A 24,738-nucleotide genomic window follows, 5' to 3' on the forward strand; every position below is an offset into this window, starting at 1 on the left:
ACTCTCATTACAACCCCATGTGGACAGTGCTATCATCATACTTAACTTGTGTTTAAAACAAAATTCAACTAAGTTTGGAGAGCTAATTGGCTCTATTCAAAGATTCATGAAGCTGGCAACATCCCTTCTAGCAGATAGAAGGGCTCTCTGCAGAGCTGTACAGAATGGAAGGTTTTTATAAGCTGGAGGGTGGGGCAAGGAAGTCATTAGCAAAAGAAAAGAAAGGGTTATTTGGGGCCAGGACATCATTTTTGGGGATAAAGGACTGGGCAAGGGTTTTGTCATGCAGACTGCCTCTCCTTCCTCCTGGTTGGGGGTGGGGGGGAGGGGCGGGGGAGAGGATGGTATTACTTCATTGGTGCCAACCAGAAAATTCCAAACTGGTTGGTTAAGATTACATTTCTGGGGAAGGTTGAAACTGTAATTAGATTAGGTGTTAAATCTTGGCTTTAGCACAAGTGATGCCATTTTGGGCCTATGGTTTTTTTCCTTTAACAATTACAAATGAGGGAACCAAGGCAGTACCACATAGCAATACTGTAGACTACTAAGCAGCAATTAAAAAGGATTAGGTGGGGGGCTTCCCTGGTGGCGCAGTGGTTAAGAACCCGCCTGGCCTGCCGGTGCAGGGGACACCTGGTCCGGGAGGATCCCACATGCCGCGGAGCAACTAAGCCCATGAGCCACAACTACTGAGCCCATGAGCCACAACTACTGAGCCCATGCGCCTAGAGCCTGTGCCCCGCAACAAGAGAAGCCACCGCAATGAGAAGCCCGAGCACTGCGACGAAGAGTAGCCCCCGCCGCAACTAGAGAGAAAAGCACGTACGAAGACCCAATGTAGCCAAAAATAAATAGAAAACTAAATAAATTTATATATATAAAAAAAGGATTAGGGGGACCTATTTGTACTGATCTGGAACATGTCTGTACCATATCATTAACTGAAAAAGCCAATGTGAGAGTGATAAATGATACGATTCCATTTTATATTTTAAGAGTATAAATATTTATGTAAACATACCTGTGTGAGCATAGAATCAAATACAGAATATTATTCTATTAATAATTTGGACTTGAAAGATTTGTGAAGAGGGTTCCGACTGATGTCCTAATGTCTAATTTACCTAATTTTAAAGGAAAGAAAGAAAAAAGAGGAGGAAGGAAAAGATAGAAGTAAAATAAAGAAGTGAAATAGGGTTCATCCTTGGGACCTCCCTGGTGGTCGAGTGGTTAAGACTCCACACTTCCAATGCAGGGGGCGCGGGTTCTATTCCTGGTGGATCCCACATGCTTTGTGCTCAAAAAAAAAAAAGTGTTCATCCTTAATGGTAAGCAAAAATTGGGTGCCACCATGGTTAAGCAGCTTTTTCCTTCCACCTAGTGATGGAGAGAAGAAAATTATTAACCTACTCAGAATTTGGAAGTGATTCAAAGCAAACGTGTCCCCTTAGTTTATTTAAACAAAGTCACTAAGTTTTCTCCAACCATCTGATTATTACACGATCTGAATCTGATATTTACTACATTATACACTGGTCACTACCACACCAGCTTCCTCCCCATTCCCCACTTGCAATACTAACTAGCCTCCAGATTTTTTCTGAAAACAACAAAAGATTTTGTTTCTTAAGCCAATTAGTTCCAAATAACTCTTACATCTTCACTTAGCTTTCCCAATGTTTCTGTAAGAGAGCCCACTGGACTATATTGCAGATGGCTTGGGGCCTTTTACTTGGTTTCAATTCAGTTTCTCTAGGTAGAACCAGACATTTTGTCAGTGCATTTGGGGATTAAAATGCATATTTCCCCAGAGACACGCTATAACCTATTCCCACTTTAAACTCTAGGACATGTCCTATATTAGGAAAATTTTTATGAACTATATAACAGAAATAAATTAGTAAGTATATGTTCTGCATCTATAGTTACAACGCACATGGGAATACAAAGATAAATAAACTATCATTCCCGCCCCCCAAGAGAACAGGGAGAAGACCTGTAGACAACAAATATTTCCACCTACATTACAGTATTTTCTTCGCTGTAGCAAAGTTCTGCGGAAGAGGAGGGGAAAAGGGTAGGGGAAACTCGACAGAGGAAGTAATGTTTCAGCTGGACCTTCAAACAACAGTCTTTAAACTTTTGCTCACATACTCCCTAGAAAGATTTTGATGAACTATAAACACTTTTACACATATAAAGTGACATCTAACATAATTTCTGTGTAGTTAAAATATGCCCATTAAAAATACAAATCTTAAATCACTTTTATTAATGTGTTCAATGGCATCTAAATACTGTATTGTCAGGCTTCCCTGGTGGGGCAGTGGTTAAGAATCCACCTGCCAATGCAGGGGGACGTGGGTTCGAGCCCTGGTCCAGGAAGGTCCCACATGCCGCAGAGCAACTAAGCCCTTGAGCTACAGCTACTGAAGCCCGTGCTCCCTAAAGTCCGTGAGCCACAACTACTGAGTGCGTGTGACACAACTACTGAAGCCTGCGTGTTCTAGAGCCCAGGCTCCGCAACAAGAGAAGCCACCGCAATGAGAAGCCCATGCACCGCAATGAAGAGTAGCCCCTGCTCGCCACAACTAGAGCAAGCCCACGCACAGCAACAGAGACCCAACGCAGCCAAAATAAATAAATAAATAAAAAATTAAAAAGTACATGAACAAGAAATTCTTCAGTAGTAGGAAATTTTACATGATTCATTTTTCTTGCTTGAACTTCATTTCGTTTCTACTTCCCCCATAGAATTTTATCCTAGTGTAATATATATTTGTTCTTAAAAGTCTGCTGGCAATCATCCTATGATATTGCTCTGCAACAAAAATATGTAAATAAGTTTTAATTGAAAATTTTCTAGGCCCATAAAGCTAAGTGTTAGACATTTTTTAATCAATGAAATATGAATTACATTGCTAACTTTCATTAAACCGACACAATGTACTATGCACTTCAATTAATAATGCATAAAAAGTAGAATTTTAGGGCTTCCCTGGTGGCGCAGTGGTTGAGAGTCCGCCTCCCGATGCAGGGGACACAGGTTCGTGCCCCGGTCCGGGAGGATCCCACATGCCGCGGAGCGACTGGGCCCATGAGCCATGGCCGCTGAGCCTGCGCGTCCGGAGCCTGTGCTCCGCAACAGGAGAGGCCACAGCAGTGAGAGGCCCGCGTACCGCAAGTAGAATTTTATAGAAAACTCTTACTTAAGGTATTTTTCAATTCCCTTTTTGATTTCCTCGTTGACCCACTGTTTTTTTTTAGTCGCATGTCATTTAGTCTCCATGTAATGGTTTTTTCCTCATTTCTTTTTCTGTGGTTGACTTCCAGCTTCATGTCGTTGTGGTCAGAGAAGATGCTTGGCCACAGGGAAGATGGTGCCAAGGACCATGCAGCGCACGACCCAGCGGCCCGGGGTGAGGCCCGCGGCTCTGTAGGTGCCTCGAGCTCTCACATATGGGGTGCTGTTCAGGCCCCTAAGAGCAGGACGATGCAGAGCAAGAAATCTGACCCCAGGAGCCCGCTTCTGTCCCTCATGTCCTCTGCTTCCCCGGCCAGCATCAAACTCACAGCATCCAGGGCAGAGGGGATCCACCGTGGCCACCAAGCAGGGAAGAAGGGACAGGTGTCAGCAGGGGACGGAGGGTCCTGTGGTCCACGATGGGTGGCGTGGGAGGCCTGCCAGACAGCCAGGAGGAGGATCATTCCTCCCGGTGATCCCTGTGAGAAGGGGCGGCGAGACGTGTCACTCGGACCTGCAGCCTGATCCCGAACGAAGCCTTTCGGTACGAGACGAAGTTTCTAGCGCTTCGTTAAGCCCCTGGGCTGAACAGCAGAACTCTGCCCACACCTCAGCACCGGCTCCAGAGGACGGCCAACCCCCGGACCGCCTGGAAGGACCCTGGAGCCGCGGAAAGGCCTTTTACTCTCCACCCTCCTGCGGGGAAGGCGGACCCAGAAGACCGTCCTGAGGGCGCTCCCAGCGCAGCAGGCCCGGGGGCCGCAGCTCCAGGGGCAGGACTGGGTGGGCAATGACCTAGCGCCGGGCAGGGGGCGTGAGGGAGAGGATCGAGGGCTCAACATGCAGGCCGAGGTCGGGGGCTGGCACCGTCCATCGCCCTCACCTGAGATCCAGCTGCTCACCGCGGGTCGGCCCCCGGCCCGGGCACCAGGAGGCTCTGCAGCCACCGCCCACCGGCCGGCCCCCCACCGGCCCCCGCGGAGCTTGTCCCCCCAACCCCGCCCCCAGCCGGCCCCCGCCTCCCTCCCCGGCCGCGGCCCGGACCCCAGGCCTCTCCAGACGGGCTCCCGCCCCGCGGCGCACGCCGGCCGGGGGTCTCTAGAGCCCGAGCCCCCTCTCCCGAGCCCGGCCTCCCGTCCTCCACCGGCACGTTTCCGAAACGGGTTGCACACTCACCTCGGGCCCCGCTGCTGCAGCCGGTCCGCGTCCGGGACGCAGGCTGCGGGACGCGAGCTCCCCGGGGCCGGCCTCGCCCGCGGCTTCGCGCTCCGGCACCTGCACGGCGGCCGCTGCTCTGCCCTCGGGCTGCGCAGCCTGCCTCCCGCTTCTCACATCGCGTCTGATGGCTGCCCCTCGGCCCCCTCCTCCGCCGGCGGGGGGACTCCGGCGGGGCCTGCGGCGGGGGCTGCGCCTTGCAGGCGGGGGCCCGTGTGTCCTAGGGTGGGACTGGGAGCCCTGCCCCACTGGCCACCCAAAGAGCCGCGCCACGCCCGTCAGGTCCCGCCGCCCCAGGTCTTTTTCCGGGACAGCTGGGCAGCTGGGCGACGATAGATAGACAGATATATAGATAGTTAGATAGATACCTGGGCAGCTGAGTGATCCTATATATACACCTGGGCAGTGGGCAACGATAGATAGATAGTTAGATAGATAGATAGATAGATAGATAGATAGATAGATAGATACCTGGGCAGCTGGGTGATCCTGTATATACACCTGGGCAGCTGGGCGACGATAGTTAGATAGATAGATAAATAGATAGATAGATAGATAGATAGATAGATACCTGGGCAGCTGGGTGATCCTGTATATACACCTGGGCAGCTGTGCGATGATAGATAGATAGATAGGTAGATAGATAGGCAGATAGATAGATAGATACCTGGGCAGCTGGGTGATCCTGTATATACACCTGGGCAGCTGGGCGACTCCAGGGCAGCTCGGTTAACTGAAGAACACATAAAACAAGAACAAAATGAAAGAAAAAACGCTTCAAGGTTATTTCTAATATTATAAAGAACTATTATGGTATTATATGAAAATAATTAAATTAGAAAAACAGAACTTGGACAGCTTTGAAATTAGTTACAAATAACAGTCATTTATTTGTATTCAGAAGCATTAATGTATTCCTAACAGCTGTTTTCAAGTTTGTGGAAAAAGAAAGTAAAAAGCACTCATAAGTAGAACGCTCAATAACGTTTTACTTACAAAATTTGGACTATATTTCTTTCAAAAATCCAGTCAATTCAAATTAGGATTACTTTCTTGTTCTCCTATCAGCTGTTCTTCTTGATAGATAGCTTTTTTTGTGTGTGAATCTTCTCATCTTTTCTTGAACAAAATTGATCAGATTTGCTGACACTTTAATATCAGAAAGTCTTTGCGTCTAAACTTTAAACTAGCTTCTAAGTCTTTTTTTTTTTTTTTTAATTCTGTTGGCCACGTAGCGCGGCTTGTAGGATCAACAGTGGCAGCCTGGAGTCCTAACTACTGGACCGCCAGGAAAGTCCCTCCTAAGTCTTAGAAGTGGCTTTCAGTGCATTTGTACCCCGCATCCTTCTATCTCAGTGCCACCTACTGACCGCTCTACCTCCCTGCTGAGGCCAGCAGCATCAATTCTTGCCCAGACCACAAATCAGCTTCCCAAATTCTGCTCTTGCTGCCCTCGAGCCATCCTCCACAAAGTGGGCAGGGTTATCTGCTTAACATTCACATCATACTGTATCACTTTTTCACTTAAAAACCCTCTTTATGGCTTCTCCAGGCACGAAAAGAAAATTCAGACTCCTCAGCACGGCCTACAAAACCCTCCTTGAACTGTGCTTGCTGGGCACTGCCTGCTCAGGAGGTGTCACTGCTTCCCTTGGTCCACTACACTCCACCTTGTTCATCTCCACTGCTTAGGATGGGTTTAATTCTTGCTTTACCGGCAGTCTAGAACAATATTCCCCTTGTTATTTTAATGGTTCCTCCTAAGGCAGATCTCAATTTAAATGTTACTTGCTCAGAAAGGTCTCCCACGATCAGTAGCACAGGTCTCCACTGATATTCCCTATTAAGAAGCTCTGTTTAATTCCTTCCTAGCACTCCACTGTAATTATTTTATTCATATTCGTTTTCGTTCATTTTAGTGTTTGTCAGATCCTTCTAATTGAGTGTAGACTATACTCTCTATGAGGCTAGGGATTATATCTGTCTTATTCACTGTTCTATCCCTTGCACTTATCATAGTATCTGGCATAACTCAGTTAACATTTGTGGAATGAATGAACATCAAAGATCTGAGGGACTTCCCTCGTGGCTCAGTGGATAATAAGAGTCCACACTCCCAATGCAGGGGGACCAGGTTCAATCCCTGGTCAGGGAACTAGATCCCACATACATGTTGCAACTAAGAGTTCTCATGCCACAACTAAGGAGCCCGCGTGCCGCAACTAAGACCCGGTGCAACCAAAAAATAAATAAATTAATTTTTAAGAATCTTAAAAGTTCCACACAATGTTAATAACATGACTAATTTTTGTTACTACCACTAAGTGTTAGGTTTTTTTTTTCATTTTATTGAAGTATAGTTGATTTACAATGTTGTGTTAATTTCTGCTGTACAGCAAAGTGACTCAGTTACACATATATGTATTCTTTTTCATATTCTTTTCCATTATGGTTTATCACAAGATATTGAATATAGTTCCTGTGCTATACAGTACCATTAAGCATTAGCTGATAAAACTTTTCTGTCTTATCATGCTTGATGACTCTAACCCTGATTACAATTCTTATTTCTTTATTACATTTAAAAAATGACAATTGAATTCAAAATTAGAATAATTCAAAATTATCAACATAGATATGGTGTCTCAAAAGCATTTCCCACAAACCGTTTTATATCACATCACACATAAAAAATAAGCATGTCTTTTTTTTTTTTTTTTAATTTCCCTACCTGTCATGAGTATGCAGTCATTCCGGGTCCCACTTTTCCATGGATAGATCCTTGGACATGATTTCTGTTTTAGGGGTAGAGGGAAGCCAAAGTGCAAGTCTTCTGTAGCTACATATTAGTCTCCACCGTATGCATCTCATCTTAAAATCTTTTTACCTGACAACAACAAAACAGAGATGATGATCCTATTCTCAATGACGATTGTTTTTTAAACAGGTTTTTTTCCTTAATTTATTTATTTTTATTTTTGGCTGCCTTGGGTCTTCGTTGCTGCTTGTGGGCTTTCTGTAGTTGTGGTGCAGGGGCTTCTCATTGCGGTGGCTTCTCTTGTTGCGGAGCATGGGCTCGAGGCATGCAGGCTTCAGTAGTTGTGGCACGTGGGTTCAGTAGTTGTGGCTCATGGGCTCTAGAGAGCAGGCTCGATAGTTGTGGCGCGCCGGCTTAGTAGTTGTGGCTCGCGGGCTCTAGAGCGCAGGCTCAGTAGTTGTGGCGCATGGGCTTAGTTGCTCCGTGGCATGTGGGATCTTCCCGGACCAGGGCTCGAACCCCTGTCACCTGCATTGGCAGGCGGATTCTTAACCACTGCGCCACTAGGGAAGTCCTCAATGATGATTTTATTCTTCTAGATATCACCAGTTTTTTACTGAATCTCTTCTTCACTTCTAACAAGACATATATTTTTATTGGTGATATAAATATTTGAAAACATTCTGTGGAAAAATATTGATACATCAAAATGTTAACAAAGTAAAATAGCAAGGAGAGACCAATACACACCTGTTAAGTGGTGAGACTGCAAAATACTGACAGCACCAAATGCTGATGAAGATGTGGACACCAGAAACTCTCATCATTATCAGTGGAAATGCAAAAGTTCACTTTGATCCATGGTATTTATCCAAATGAGTTGTAAATATGTCCACACAAAAACCTGAACATGGATGTTTATAGGAGCTTTATTCATAACTGCCAAAAACTTGGAAGCAACCAAGATGCCCTTCTGTGGGTGAATGGATAAATAAACTGTGGTGCATCCAGACAATGGAATATTACTCAGCACTAAAAAGAAATGAGCTGTCAAGCCAGAAAAGCCATGGAGGAATGTTAAATGCTTACTGCTTAATGGAGAAAGTCAATCTGAAAAGGCTGTTTACCCAGGCTTTGGAATCATAGTATGATTCCAACTATGACATTTTGGGAAATATAAAACTATAGACCCTTTCACTAAAGGTCAGGGATTGGCACAAGTTACGGGGATGGAGTTCCATAGGTGGAACACAGAGGATTTTTAGGGCAGGAAACCATTCTTATGATGGTATAATGTTGGGTACATGCTATCATGTGTTTGTTAAAACTCACAGAATGTACAACACCAAGAGTGAACCCTAGTGTAACCTATGGACTTGGAGTGAGTATGTTGTGTCAATGTGGGTTCATCCACATTGACACAACAAATGCACCACTTTGGTGGACATTGTTGATAGTGGGGTGGGCTGTGCATGTGTAGGGACAGTGGGTACATGGGAACTCTGTACTTTCTGCTCAATTTTGCTGTGAGCCTAAAACTGCTAAAAAAAAAAAAAAGGTCTGTTGAAAAAAATGTTACCAATAGCCATCCTTGGGTAAAGAATTACAGGTAATTTTCTTTTTCTTTTGCACTTTTTGCACAGGCTTTCCAAGTTTTGTTGTTGTTATTGTTTGTTTTTTGCTTTTGTCACTGACTGTGAATTTATTAACTATGGAAGTAGGAAAAATATTTTAAAAAGTAAGTATACTAAATTCAAAACTGTTAGACTTGCTTAATTTTAGGTTTTAATCTCTTAGAGAATAATAGCTACCTAGTACAGAAACTCAAAAAAAAAAGTTGATAATATAAGGAATGCTTAAATGGGCAAAAATTAAGCTTTAAATCATTATTTCCAGCTTATACTTTTATAAAAACCATAGAATTTAATTACTGGAGAGGACCTCCATAATCACTGAATAGAATTTTCTTTTTAAAAATTTGCTTCTGGTTGCAGTCAGGACCTCTAAAGCTTAGAAGGCATTTGGGTGGGCAATGCTGCCTGCAAGATAAAATGAGAAAAATGGTGGGTCCTTGTACTCAAGTATGAAACAGGTAAGGTGGAGCGAAGAGCATTCTTTGTTAAGAATATAGTGGTACGGGACTTACTTGGCAGTCCAGTGGTTAAGACTTCGTGCATCCGATGCAGAAGGTGGAGGTTCGATCTCTGGTTGGGAAACAAAGATCCTGCAAGCAGTGCGGTGCGGCCAAAAAAAAAAAAAAAGAATATACATATATATATATACACATATATATGTATATACATATACACACACATATATAGTGGTAAACATTGGATTATTTAATAATAAAAAAGCCACAGGAACTGAGAGGAAGGCAACCTTCATAATAAGTTAGGAAAGTGAGAGGGGCTGGAGGAGACACTGGGATCCTGAGGGATGAGAAGGCTGTGAAGATAAAAGTGGACTTTACTTCAAGAGCATATTATGCACAATTCCCTTATTTTATTGAAGGAGAAACTGAGGCTCTGGAAGGTCCAGGGTCACAAAGCTGATGAATGGTGGAGTCACATCAATGTCAGTTCTGCGTTCTCTTCCAGATCATTACAATGCTTGTCCAGAGACTTGTGCATCAGCTGTATTTCAGTCTCATCAAATGTAAAGCATTTTTTTAGGAAGGAATAAGTATTTCATATATTAGGAAGAATGGCAACTTAAATCTCTATTTTTTTAAAAATGAGTTTTTCAATCTATAGTTCATTCCAGACTACTCTCAGTATTCAGTAACATCTTGTGTTTTCACTTCTGTTTTAGAATCTGAATTTATCCATGATTTGCTTTCTCTAGAATAATGTTTTTCAAACCAAAGTTTGTAAGCCATGTAGTCAATTTGGTGGGCTGGAACCACTGTTCATTAAAAAACAAACAAATAAAAAACAAAACAAAAAACAGTATAGACTAAATAGATTAGAATAGAAAATATTAAAATCCATCTAAGGTAGTAAATGAAACAATTCTATGAAACTTTTTTTTAAATTAAATTAAATTTTATTATTATTATTATTATTTTTGCAGTATGTGGGCCTCTCCCGTTGTGGAGCACAGGCTCTGGACACGCAAGCTCCGCTCACGGGCCCAGCAGCTCCGCAGCGGCATATGGGATCCTCCCGGACTGGGGCACGAACCCGTGTCCCCTGCATCGGCAGGCGGACTCTCAACCACTGCGCCACCAGGGAAGCCCACTATGAAACTTTTGATTCAGATATGTAATTATGTATGAAGGTGGGTTTGTACTATGCCTCCATGTATAATATATATCCTAGTGATTGTCATGATCAAAAAATTTCATAACGCCTAGCCACAGCAATCAGACAAGAAAAAGAGATAAAAGGAATACAATTTGGAAAGGAAGAAGTAAAACTGTCACTGTTTGCAGATGACATGATACTGTACATAGAAAATCCTAAAGATGCCACCAGAAAACTGGGAGAGCTCATCAAATGAATTTGGTAAAGTTGCAGGATACAAATTAATATATAGAAAGCTGTTGCATTTCTATACACTAACAATGAACTATCAGGAAGAGAAGTTAAGAAAACAATCAAAACAATCTTGAGAAAGAAGAACAGAGCTGGAGGAATTATGCTTCCTTACTTCAGACTATACTACAAAGCTATAGTAATCAAAACAGTATGGTGCTGGCACAAAAACAGATGCATAGATCAATGGAACATAATAGAGAGCTCAGAAATAAACACACACACTTATGAACAATTAATCTATGACAAAGAGACAGGAATAAACAATAGAGAAAAGACAGTCTGTTCAATAACTGTTGCTGGGAAAACTGGACAGTTACATGTAAAAGAATGAAATTAAAACATTTTCTCACACTATGTACAAAAATAAACTCAAAATGGATTAAAGACCTAACTGTAAGACTAGAAACCATAAAACTCCTGGAAAAAACATGGCCAGGAAAGTCTTTGACATAAACGGTGGCAATAGTCTTTTGGATCTGTCTCCTAAGGCAAAGGAAACAAAAGCAAATACAAACAAATGGGACCTAATTAAACTTAAAAGCTTTTGCACAGCAAAGGAAACCATCAACAAAATGAAAAACCTACTGAATGGGAGAAAATATTTGCAAATGATATGACTGATAAGGGGTTATTATCCAAAATATATAGACAGCTCATACAGCTCAATATTAAAAAAACAAACAACCTGATAAAAAAAAAGTGGGCAGAAAAGTGGGGGAGGGATAAATTGGGAGATTGGGATTGACATATGCACGCTACTATGTAGAAAATAGGTAACTAATAAGGACCTACTGTATAGCACAGGGAACTCTACTCAACACTCTGTAATGACCTAAATGGGAAAAGAATCTAAAAAAGAAAGCATATATGAATATGTATAACTGATTTACTTTGCTGTACAGCAGAAACTGATGCAACATTGTGAATGAACTGTACTCCAATAAAAATTAATTTTAAAAAAGTGGGCAGAAGATCTGAATAGACATTTTTCCAAAGAAGACTTATAGTTGGCCAACAGGCACACAAAAAGATGCTTAACATTGCTAATCACTAGAGAAATGCAAATCAAAATCACAATGTGATATCACTTCACACCTGCCAGAATGGCTACCAATCACGTGGAGAAAAGGGAACACTTGTACACTGTTGGTGGGAATGTAAACTGGTGCAGTCACTGTGGAAAACAGCATGGAGTTTCTTCAAAAGATTAACATATGCCAGGGTTTCTCTGGTGGCACAGTGGTTAAGAATCTACCTGCCAATGCAGGGGACATGGGTTCAAGCCCTGGTCTGGGAGGATCCCACATGCCGTGGAGCAACTAAGCCCGTGCGCCACAACTACTGAGCCTGCGCTCTAGAGCCCACAAGCCACAACTACTGAGCCCGTTCACCTAGAGCCCATGCTCCACAACAAGAGAAGCCACAGCAATGAGAAGCCCGTGCGCCACAATGAAGAGTAGCCCCCACTTGCCACAACTAGAGAAAGCCCGCGTGCAGCAACAAAGACCCAATGCAGCCAAATAAATAAATAATTTATTTAAAAAAAATTAACATATGCCTAAAATCACCCAGCTCGTTGTGGGTAAAGCAAGTTCAAACTTGGGCAGCCTGCCTCCTAAGCTGTTATATTGCATCTCAATTACTGGTGAGCTCTTGGTTTCCAAAAATACAATTGTACCTAACACTTATTTGTATTGAGGTATAATTGACATATAATATTATATTAATTTCAAGTGTACAACATAATGACTTGATATATGTATATTGTGACATGATCACCAAAGTAACTCTAGCTAACATCTATGACCACAGAGTTACAATTTTTTTTCTTCTGATGAGGAATTTTTTTATTTTAAAAAATATTTATTTATTAATTTGGCTGCTCCAGGTCTTCGTTGTGGCATGCGGGATCTTTCGTTATGGCATGCGAGTTCTTAGTTGTGGCATGTGGGACCTAGTTCCCTGACCAGGGATCGAACCTGGGCCCCCTGCCTTGGGATCATGGAGTCTTAGCCACTGGACCACCAGGGAAGTCCTGTGATGAGAACTTTTAAGATCTACTCTCTTAGCAACTTCTAATATTTGTATATTGCTTTCATAGGAGTTATTTGGTCCTTACAACACTGCATTACTATATATTATAAATGGCTAAACTGAGCCTTAGAAGATAACTTGCTCAAGGGTTTGAGTGGCCACACAAGTATTTGAAATGCAAGTCCTCTGCTCAAGTCTTCATGTTGCCTTCCTGCAAAGCTTAGTATGCTTTTGTGATTAGTACAGAATAACTCCACACACACACATACACACACACACAATTTTAGTAACAGCTTTATCAAGTTATAATTCCGTACCATAAAATTCATCCACTTAAAGTGAACAATTCCATGGTTTTTAATATATTCAGAGCTGTCCAATCATCACTACAATCAATTTGCTCCAAAAAGACACTCCACACACTTTAGCTATGACTCCTCACCTCCCTAGGCCTAGGGAACTAATATTCTACTTCCTATCTCTATAAATTTGCCTCACCTGGATAATTTACATAAATGGAATCATACGGTGTATGGTGTTTTGTGTCTGGCTTACTTCCTTTAGCATCCTGTCTTCAAGGTTCACCCATGTGGTAGCCTGTGTCAGAACTTCATGCCTTGTTATTGCTGAATAATATTCCATTGTATGGATCTACCAGATTTTGTTTATGCATTCATCAGTTAATGGACATTTGGGTTGTTTCTACCTTTTGTAAATTATGAATAGTTCTGTTGTGAACATTCAAATAATTATTTTTATAAGTACTTTTCTATAAAATTAAGTGTAGTTTTTTTTTTGCGGAACGCGGGCCTCTCACTTTTGTGGCCTCTCCCATTGCGGAGCACAGGCTCCGGACGCGCAGGCTCAGCGGCCATGGCTCACGGACCCAGCCGCTCCGCGGCATGTGGGATCTTCCCGGACCGGGGCACGAACCCGTGTCCCCTGCATTGGCAGGCAGACTCTCAACCACTGCGCCACTAGGGAAGCCCAAGTGTAGTTTTTCTTTAAATTATGACACAAACCTTTTTTTCCCCCCAGCTTTCAACTCTCAGCTAAAATTCTCCCTGATATCATGTAGGTAACCCAGTGAACATTTTCATGCACAAATGGATTTGAATGAATACAAAATGTGACTAATATATACTACAGTAATTATTAGTCTTGTTAATTAATTATAAAACATAAATAATTTCATAATTAGTAGCAGTATAGAGCTTCCTTAAATTGAACAGCACGCAGCAATCCAATCTATCGCTGAAGTCTATGACAGAGCTTATTTGGAAGTACCTCTACTTAAGCCTTCTAACTAACTATAAACTCAATGAAGAGAAGTTACTGCAACGGTACATGGTGACAGAAAAGGGATGGTACTGTAAGTTTTCACGGAGTGATTACAGTATTGCCCTGCATTTGGTAATAGGGGACATTTCTGTGTGAAGATACTGACATCGAGAATGTCAATGTAGAACAGTACTGTGTAATACACAGAGTCTTACAATATTTTGTTTTATCAAAAATTGAAAAATTTTATAATTAAGAAATAAAATGCAGAAAAATAAATGCCATTTTGAGAAAGTGGGTTTAAATACATATTGGACATCCTCCAATTTAAATAAAGAGCAGCATATTTATTGCACTTAGCCATAGGTGTGAGGACTACTTGATTGTTTTATTCATAATGAATCTCACTTTCTACTAGACTACGCTAAGTGGCATCTCTATAAAGTCGGTCTTTACTGAGACCTTCATGGATGATTATAACTTCATTAAAAAATTCATGTTGACTTAGTTCACTCTGTATGACAGACACTAGGACCATCCACCTCGCTACAAATAGCTCAACTTCGTTTCTTTTTATGGCTGCGTAATAGTCCATTGCGTATATGTGCCACATCTTCTTTAACCATTCATCTGTCGATGTACACTTAGGTTGCTTCTATGTCCTGGCTATTGTAGAGTGCTGCGATGGAACATTGTGGTGGGAAGCTGCTGCATAGCACAGGGAGATCAGCTCGGTGCTTTGCGACCACCTAGAGGGGTGGGATAAGGAGGGTGGGAGGGAGACGCAAGAGGGAGGGGTTATGGGCATACATGTATGCATATAGCTGATTCACTTTGTTATACAGCAGAAACTAACACACCATTGTTAAGCATTATACTCCAATAAAGATGTTTAAAAAAAAGTTCATGTTGTTCACCATCGTGTTGAACTTTAAAGTGTAACAACACCCGTCTATTTACCAGTAGGCAATCCTGAAATCTGGGTCCACTTTATCCATTTACTCCCCAACATCGTCGGCTGCAGTCCCACCGACGGCCGCCAGGGCGGCCTCCCCGCTCGCCTCCTACGTGGAACCTCGGGACCCGCACAGCCCGTGACGTGCGCTCGGGACATAGGTGTAGACGGCGAACAAAAGCCGAGTCCTGCCGCCCAGGTGGCTCCTTGGTCGGAACTCGCCCGGCCCCACCGGGCCCAGCCCGGCCGGCACCTGCGTTCCCTCCCGCCACGGGGTCGGCCCGTCCGCCTCGGTGCCAACGAGGGCAGAGGCCCAAGGGCAGGGACGCGGCGGCCCCGCCGGGGGCGGCCCAGCCCTTCCGACAGGCGGGCGCCCGGCTCGGGGACCCGCAGCCGCCTCCATCTTGGCCAGCGGAGGCGGGAGCGGCGTCCGGCCCGGGCCCCGTCGCGCCGGCCGGGGCCAGGTGCGGAGCCGGCAGCGGGCGCCGTCCCGGCGGCCGGGCGGCGGGGCCCAGCCCGGGCTTCACGGGACGAGTCGGAGTTGCCCCCAGTTCCCCCCGCGGCCCCGACAAGATGGAGGACGTAGTCTCCTCCCGCAGCCATGACGGGAGCGAGGGACGCCTCCCCACGGGGCTGAGGCGAGGGGAAGCGCTTCCAGCCTTCGGAGCGCGGGGGCCCCCCTGCCGCCGGCCTCCCGGCCCCCGGCTCCCGCCCGCGTCGCCGCAGCCCCTGCCCGCTCGGCCCTCACGGGGCTCCCAGACACTGGACAGGGAGGGCGTGGGGGACATCGAGGCCGCGGCGCTCCTCGGGCGGCGTCGCTCGCGGCCGCTGCAGGGTCAGGCGGCCCGGCTCAGGCCCTCGGGCCGCCCGGCCCCGATAGCTCTCTGCCCCCAGGGGTCGAGCCGAGGCGGGTGCGGCGGGGACGAGAGTCAGCGGCCCGACCCTAACGGGCCGGGCCGGAGTGGGGGCGGGGAAGGGGGGTGGAATGGAGGTGCGGGGGTGTGGCCTACGCCTAAAGGACAGGGCGTCGGACCACCCCCTCGAAGGGGGGGTCCTGAAGGAAGGCGGGCGCAGCCAATGGGCGTGCCCGAGGCCCCTGGCCCGCCCTCTCCGGCCGCCAGTGAGGGCGTGGGGGGCGGGGCTTGCCGGGCCGGGCCGCGCCGCCGCGGCCGCAGCCTCCGCCTCCTCACCAGCGCTAAAGCCGGGACTGGACCGAGCGGAGTTGCGCGTGTTGCCGAAGGGGGGGGGCCGGGGGCGGGGAGGTTCGTTCCGCGGAGCCGCAGCCAGAACCGGGTGAGGCTTGTCCCCGCCGAGTCTCCAGCCCAGGGCCGCCGACAGTGGGGGTGGCCGGGAGCGGCGCAGCCTCCGGAGGCGGAGGCGGAGGCGGAGGCGCCGGGAGGCGGAGATGGGTGAGGGCGGCCTCCGGAGCCTCCCACCGACCCGGGACAAGCGCCCCGCGGCGCGGCCGCCGTCGCCGCTAGCGCGTCGGGGCCTCGGGCTGCCGGCGGCTCCGTTGATGTCCCAGGCGCCTTGGCGGGCGGCCCGCGGGCTGCGGGAGTGCGGGCGCGGTCGCGAGGGCCGGGTGAGGCGGCCGCCGGCGGCGGGGTTCGCTCGGGGCCGCCCGGGGCGGGGGCCGGCGGCGGGGGTCGCGGGGTGGGTGGGGGTGGGGCGGGGGGGAGGGGCGCCTCCGTGGGTGCTCGGGGCCGCGCTCGCACCCTCTCGGCGGCGGCGCGAGGTCCCCAAGTTTGGCGGCGAGGGCTCGGGCCCCCCGCGCCGGTCCCCTCCTTTGCCGCCCCGGCCCCGGCGCGCGCGCGGCTCGGCTCCGCACGTATTGTTTGGCCGGGTCTCTAATGGCGGACGGGGAGGCAGCGCTGCCGGTCGCCGACTGCGGGGGGGCAAGTCTCGGGCCCGGGGCAAGAGCTCGGGGCAAATGTGGGGGGTTTCCGCCCCGCGGTGACGCGAGCCGCCCCCCGCCCCTGAGTGGATGCGGGCGCGATGGGGACGGCGCTGGGTGGGTCGATTCGGGGGATAGGATTCCCCGCTGGCGTCGAGGCTGCGCTCGCCCTTCCCCCTCCCCCTCCCGGAGCAGGCCTGCTGCCCTCCGCCTCCTCCCTCCAGGGTTTGCCTTTCACGTGGGTTTTGGTCCCAAATAAAAATTTTACGCCGTTTCGCTCTACTTTACGTAGGAGGGGGTTGTTGATCACGGGCTGGGGAGCAATAATCGAAGGTCCGAACCTCCTTGACCTCTTATTCCCTTCTCTGTCTCCTCCTGGTGGAAAAGGCTTGGTTCTCCCACCTGGTTAGGTGTTCTTGATCCATTTTTCATTTTTCCTCTTACCCAGGACCAGGAATTGCCTTCATCTCTACCTGGTGCATCTCTGGCAGAACGTGAGGAGGAAAACACCCCCATTGTGAGTCTTTTGCCCCTCATTTGAGGCTCTTAGAGGACGTTGTCAGGTTGTCGGGCCGGAGCGTCTCCGTTGTTTTGAGGGGGAGGAGCTTTCCCCTGGGTGGCAGCTGCCCCCGGGGCGCAGCCTGGGTAATGGCTGGTGAGGCAGCTGGGAGTGGGCGCTGCTGTTTGCACCGCTGCAGACATCCCTCCTGCTGCAATACCAACCTCAGCAACCAGACGACGGGCTCCTGCAGCTGCTCACGTTACCCGGGATGGGGGGTGGGGGAAGGAGGGCATATTGCTGGCGCCCTCTAGAGTTCCAGGGCGGGAAGTGAAGTTGTTGCGTTCCTGATGCTCGGTGTGCAACCATCTTTAACACTTTCTCTTCCTTTACAATGGAGAATTGATTGAAGGGGTTGGAGGAACAGAAAGACGGATTTAACTCTGTGTGTACGACGTAAAACACAAATTTTGACCCTTGGGGTTCATGAGTTGGTAGATGTCTTTGATGTGTTTGCTTAGGAAAGGGCATGAGGTCCACTCCTCCAGTTCTCTTAGTTTACCAGCTAGTGTGCTGGTGAGACCAGTCCGCTGCTGTGGTTACTCTTAGTCCCCCATATTTTGTGATGCTTAGTCTTCACTCGAGTTGTTCTTGAACGTGTTATCTGAGGGTTATCGTTTATTGCTTGCAATTTGTTGGTTTTAAGGTAGTCTTGGAATGTGCGAGACACTAAGGTAACCATAACGAGTCATTTTCCATCAACTGAAATTAGTTACAAAATATCAGTGAATTTTAGCATCCTAGAAAATTGTATCTCTGGAGCCTCCTGACAGTTGGTATGGTAACTTGCAGATCTCTGTCAGAGGTGAGTCATGAGTATAGTAGCTCCTGCTTAAATCTTAAGTCCCAAATGGGTCAAAAAATAATTGATGATGAACATACTGATTGCATACTGATTGTGAAGGATGATATGAGGATGGCAACTTGTACGAAGCAAACACTACTTGAGGCAGTTTCATGTATTATTTCCTTTACTCTTGGCAAATAGCCTGCAGGGTAATAAAAATAGCATGCATTGAGCCCTTATTGTATGCCAGCACTATAGTAAGCTAAGCTTTTTTAAAAAGTTAACTATGAAAACTTTCAAATTTATGAGTGAGAATAGTATATTGAACCTCTTTGTACCTATCATTTACATTCTATAATTATCAACACATGTCCAGACTAATTTTTTTTTTTTTTTTTTCTTTTCTTTTCTTTTATTTATTTATTTTTTTGCGGTATGTGGGCCTCTCACTGTTGTGGCCTCTCCCGTTGCAGAGCACAGGCTCCGGACGTGCAGGCTCAGTGGCCATGGCTCACGGGCCCAGCCGCTCTGTGGCATGTGGGACCTTCCCGGACCAGGGCACGAACCCGTGGCCCCTGCATCGGCAGGCGGACTCTCAACCACTGCGCCACCAGGGAAGCCCCAGACTAATTTTTAACATGTATTAAGTAATTTAATCCTCATGAAAACCTGGTGTTTTTTATTCCTAATTCGTAGAGGAGGAAACAGAGGCATAGGCAGATAGCTAGGTAGTAGTATTTGGTAAAGTAAGGATTTGAACTTAACCAGTTTGATTACAGGCCTAAGTTCAGCAACTGTGTTGTCCTGTTTTATTTTTAAATTATTTATTTATTTTATTTTATTTTGTTTTAGTTTTTGGCCACGAGGGGGCGGGGGTGGAATGTGGGATCTTAGTTCCCCCACCAGGGATTGAACCCACGCCCCCTGCATTGGCAGCTTGGAGTTCTAACCACTGGACTGCCAGGGAAGTCCCACGTGTTGTCCTGTTTTAAAGTGTATAATATGCTTGTTTTACAAATTTAGAAATTGAAACTGAAAAAAAATTGAAGGTTACAATTTTCTCAGCGGATATTGTTTTCATGGAGAACAGTGGGTAAACAAATACGAAATGTTTAACTCTTACTGAGTACCTTTTAAAAAAATAGTACCACAGTTATCAATTAGATTATTTGACTGCCTTAAAACTAACAGGGTCTGTTTGAAACAGAAATAATATATTCTCTTTTTTCAGTGTGTCTGTGCAATTTAGTATCTATAATTGTTTCCTAAATACTGTAACTTGAATGACTGTAACTTCTGTAATGAGTTTAAAGCTCTTTTCAGGCATTAGATCATTCAGATATAATGGATCAAGGATTAGATCTTTCAACTAGATGGGCAATGCTTATTTTATCACCCCATATTTTCACAAAAGATTTACCTTTATAAAGTTTTTTCCTTTGTTCTTATTTGTGATGTTGATGGGGGAAGGTCGATTGGTTAAGTAAACATTTGGAGATGAGGACATACAAAATATATAATCAGGACTTTCCTGTAATGTCAACACATGTATACCAATGAAAACCGTGGTTCTTTCTAATACAGTTGATCCTTGAACTACATAGGTTTGAATTGTTGGTCCACTTATACCCAGATTTTTTTCAATAGTACTACACCATCTGCAGGCAGTTGGATCTGTGGATACGGAGGAACTCAGTAATAGGAAGGACCAACTATAAGTTATACATGGATTTTTCTTCCTCCCTCCCCCCCTCCCCCCTTCCTTCCTTCCTTCCTTCCTTCCGTCCTTCCCTCTTTCCATGCATGAGGGATCAAACCTGTGCCCCTTGCAGTGGAAGCTTGGAGTCCGAACTACTGGACCGCCAGGGAATTCCCTATACATGGATTTTCAACTGCTACCCCCTGACCCCCACCCCCATTTTTTGAAGGGATGTAGTTCTTGTTTTCCTTAATGATTTAGCTCAGAATTAAAGTCTTTTACTTAAAAACACCAACTAATGGTGCTTTAATGCGCCAGACAATAAGATGAAGATAAGCTGACAATTTTAAATTGACATTGATTAAATCAAAGTTCTTTATTATACTTAAATTTATTGCACACTTAATGTGAGTTAGGTGCTTTTAGATGTACTTAAAAGTATTTTGACATTTAAAAATACTTCACATATTTATGGTACCTTTCTTTAATGCATCCTTAATAGTATGTATTCCTCCCATTGTCCTTTTAAACAGTTGAGGGAAAGAGAGAGTGGTCCCTGCTTTTCCATGTTCTGCTTATATAATCTCATGGGCTGGAGTTTTGTACCTCATGTGGTGGGACATCTCTGAATCACTCAGATGTCACACAGATGCTGACAACGAATGTTTTCAGACTTGTGTGTGGATATGGAGCTTGACATACCATCTTTGTACAACAGTGTTCATATCCTTAAAAGTTTTATTGTATGTTGCCCTTGTTTGAGGTACAAAAGTGCCTAACTAAACTTAATGTACTTGAGACAAAATGAATCTTCACCTTTAGTCAGATGCTGTGTTATTACTGTGATGGAAAGAATGTGTATGAATGCCGGAACTCTATCTTTGTTGTCAAAAGGTGTGGTATAATTAGAAATTTTATATCTTTTTCTAGGCATTCATGTCTGTCTGCCCCATTAACAATATTATTCACACATATATTATTATATTGAATAACACTTACTCTAGGAGGACTTTGGCTTATTCAACTTGCATGTGTTTTTTTTAGGCAATGCAAGATGAGCCTAAACCCAAGTGCTTTCTCCCGTTGGATTATCTAACAGTATTTTATGTAGGGCATTTTAAGTTAGGAAACAAGTACACAGAGAGATTGTATTGATTCCATGCATTTTCCATTTTTTCATTTCAGTTGGTTAATTTTTTTCTGTTCCTGTCAGAGCATAGAATTGGGATTTTAGAACTGAACAGGACTTCTAAAGCTAATGAAATCTCAGAGTTCTTATGGACAACTCCAGTATGTAAGAACCATAAAGTTGTCACTGAGAAAAGTTGCTTTTAGATAAATCAGTAATTTTGAACTATGGGGCTCTGGGTAACAACTGTAGTTTTTTATTTTTTATTTTGGTTGTTTACCAGCAAGAAAATTGTTTTACGTAGTTGGAATTGCAAATTTTTTAATCTGTAACCTGTTTTTTAAACAAGTCACTTTTGTAATCTTAGGTTTCTGTTATTAAAATAGTAATGAGAAGAGAATTATGAAGGCCAGCACTAAACACAACTTAGTAACAAGATAAGTTGGTCATCTTGAAGTGTGTTAAAAGTTGGATTACAGCACATTTGAGCATATCTGTTGTTTTATTGCATATTTTTAAACGTATTAATTTTTTGGATCAAGTTTTACACAACACTTGAAGCACTTTGTAACTGCAGAATAAATTTTGGGAACTATTGAAAAGTCTAGGGTTAAAATGTGTAGAGAGGTTTGCTGAATTGCTTGCTCACATGACTAGTTTGGGATTTGTTCTTAGTTCTAGTTTATTTTTAACTTCATAGCAGTCCGTTGAAAATTACAAGTAATAAAATTTAAGAAAAATTTGGGGTCTTTAAGTTGAAAGAAGGGTATGACTGTTGGAGGTTTTATTTTTACTGATTTGATCAGTGTCCCATAAGTGTTCATGTTTACTACTTCAAGAAATGATTCAAGAGTAAACTTTGGATATTAGGATAAATATTTGATAGTCCTGGCTTTAAAAAAAAAAAAAACAAACTTTCACATATTTGTGTTATTAATGTGATCTTGTTTTTATCTTTCTTGAAGAGTTACCTAATTATTGTTAGAGAATTTCAACCATTCTCTTTAATATCAATAGGCTGCCAAGGGTCAGATTTCTCTTCTCCAGAGGGTTCTAGATATTTGTCTCTCTCTGTTCCTAGTGAATTTGAAGGTCAGATTTGTTTTTGTGAATTTAAAGTATTTTATCCTTAAATTATTAAATATTTTAGTGTGATTCTGATATTAAACTGTGATTTAAGATAAATTTACTAGGAATAGGATTAATTGTTGCAACCTCATTAAAATTTTTGGGAAGGATCTGTTATAGTTCTTGCAATAAACATTTTGTTTTCTAACTATACATTTTGATTGGATAAGAAAAATACTTAGGACTTCCCTGGCGGTCCAGTGGTTAAGACTCCGTGCTTCAACTGCAGGGGCTGTGGGTGTGATTCCTGATGGGGGTAAGATCCCACATGCTGCGCAGCATGGCCAAAAAAAGAAAAACTTTTTAAGTAAATATTTTAAGTAAAATTGTGATGCACAGTTAGAGGTTTCAGACAGAAGAAAGTTTATAAAATGTGACTAATACAATGAAACAAGTTATTCAGTTGTTTTACTTTATAGCAGTGCCATGTATATGTGACTTTTTCTGTAGTAACCTAGATTCCTTTATTAATCGTAAGAATTTAATCTGAAATTATGGTTTTGTAACTTAAAAACATTAAAGAAAGTTTGTAATACTGGAACAGTTTCATAATCATTCTTTTCAAAGAGGTATATCTTTTGCCTAGGAAGAGTGGTGTTTCTTGGACTATTGAGCTGGACCAGACTGAGAGTAGTTCAGGGTAATCAGGGCACTGTGGAAATCATTTATTCAACAAATTGTGTATCGTATACTATCTATTATATATCAGGTAGTCAGAAAAGATGTGTTCTGTTAATGTTGGCTAGCAGTTTCTTTGGTGCTAATGCTCATTTGGGGTGGCCCCAATGATTATCAGATTAGTGAATTTTGTTTCCAGTTCTGTGGAAGTAAAGAAATGTTAGAGTGGAAGTGAAAATTTAGGTTAAATGAAATTTTTATCTTGTCTTTTTGTTTTAGATTTCTATTGGTATTTTTTTCTTTGAAGCTTGTTTTATTTTAATTATTTTAGTTTATTTTGATTATTTCTGGCCCTCATGTGGTATCTGAATTCTTGTATGTTCATGTTTGCATGTTTGTTTTTTTCCCTAAATTCTTTTTTTTTTAAATAATTAATTTCTGGCTGCGCTGGGTCTTTGTTGCTGCGCGCGGGTTTTCTCTAGTTGGGGCAAGTGGGGCCTACTCTTCATTGCAGAGCACGGGCTCTAGGCGTGCGGGCTTCAGTAGTTGTGTCACGCGGGCTCAGTAGTTGTGGCTCACTGGCTCTAGAGCTCAGGCTCAGTAGTTGTGGCTCACGGGCTTAGTTGCTCCACTGGACCAGGATTGAACCCGTGTCCCCTGCATTGGCAGGCGATTCTTAACCACTGTGCCACCAGGGAAGTCCTGTTTGTTTGTTTTGAAGTAATGAAAAATTTGCTCTTGTTTTAATTAGTTATATAAACTTGTCGCTTTAAAATTAAACTTGTTTTAGCTTTACAACTTTCATTACTATGAATATTGTCTCACTTTCTATGTTTATTTTTGTATGTCTGTTTTAATACTGTGAAGTCCTGTTTCCAGGAAGTCATTACATTCTATATCTGCAAACAGTTTTAGTTGCCCATCAAAGCTTGTGTTGAAGTTGGTCTTTTTCTTCCATGACACAAGCTCCTGACTACCACTATTCCTTGTTGTCTTCATTTGTATAATCACGTTTTCCATCCTTGATGTCCTTGCCCAGCTGTTTTCATCCTATCTTCCTCTTGGACTTAAGTGTTCATTTGCCTTTCCTAACTTTCTTTTGCATTAAAAAAAAGAAAAATTACCACACAGTATCTGGAAAAGGCATCCTATGTTGTAAGTCTAATTTTGCTGTACTTATATGAGGCGTATCCAGATTTTATTAAACTTTTGAATTTGGTGAGATCATGGAAGAAATTTGCTGAAAATTATCAAATTTCACTTAAAATAAATTTTATTTTATATAAATTATGCCTCAGTAAAACCGTTAAAAACCATTTTTGCTCCACCATTTACCAACTTGTGGTCTCTGGTAAGTCATTTAATCTCTAAGCCTTAATTTACTCATATGACAAATAAGTATAGTACTGCCTACTTTCTTGAGATTGCTGTGAGGTGGGTTAAAAATAATACAGAGTATGTGATTGGCCAATAGTAGGTGCTCAATTAACAGCAGCTACAGTTCTTCCCTATTTATATAGAGCAAACATCATGAATTTGTTGCCACCACTGGGATAGTACACTCAGTGAATGCTCATGCGATAGAAGGAATTATGTTCCTGTTCACAGCCTTCTCTCTTGACGGCTCCTTCATTAGTCTTTTAAGTGTGCTAACATGCTCTCTCTTCCAGAATCTCTGCACCTTTCCCAAACTTCCTTTTCCTGTACTTTTCCAAAGAAACTCACTGATTTGCACTCTCAACACTATACCAAATCTGCTGTTTTGAGGTTACTAGTGACTTAATTTTCAAATCTTAGGTGCCTTTTTTTGGTCTTAATTCTGTAAGATTTGAAATTTATTATATTCCTTGAAACTCTATTGACTTCTGGGACTTTGAACTTAACATTATCTCATA

At 43.9% G+C, this 24,738-nt stretch overlaps 2 protein-coding genes across 7 annotated transcripts in view; one reads left to right on the forward strand and one right to left on the reverse strand.

The window, feature by feature from the left end:
• Window positions 1-2,305: 2,305 nt before the first annotated feature.
• LOC308604883 (uncharacterized protein) lies at window positions 2,306-6,141 on the reverse strand (the record flags this gene model as incomplete). Its single annotated transcript, XM_081214446.1, has 5 exons — window positions 2,306-3,482; window positions 3,577-3,726; window positions 4,424-4,784; window positions 5,130-5,186; window positions 6,053-6,141. The coding sequence occupies 5 exons, from the start codon at window positions 6,139-6,141 to the stop codon at window positions 3,339-3,341; spliced, it is 801 nt and encodes a 266-aa protein (XP_081070572.1). The 3' UTR covers window positions 2,306-3,338.
• Window positions 6,142-16,277: 10,136 nt separating this feature from the next.
• ZMYM2 (zinc finger MYM-type containing 2) overlaps window positions 16,278-24,738 on the forward strand; it is an 85,590-nt gene continuing 77,129 nt past the window's right edge. The window contains exons 1-2 of one of the 6 annotated variants that reach the window (XM_081214939.1): window positions 16,278-16,322; window positions 17,372-17,440. The gene's annotated coding sequence lies outside the window, so the exon portion shown is untranslated. The other 5 variants (XM_081214934.1, XM_081214937.1, XM_081214935.1 and 2 more) reach the window with 5 other exon arrangements.

This window comes from Mesoplodon bidens, assembly GCF_964165515.1.
Source record: "Mesoplodon bidens genome assembly, chromosome: 17".
In the NCBI taxonomy this organism is placed as follows: domain Eukaryota; kingdom Metazoa; phylum Chordata; class Mammalia; order Artiodactyla; family Ziphiidae; genus Mesoplodon; species Mesoplodon bidens.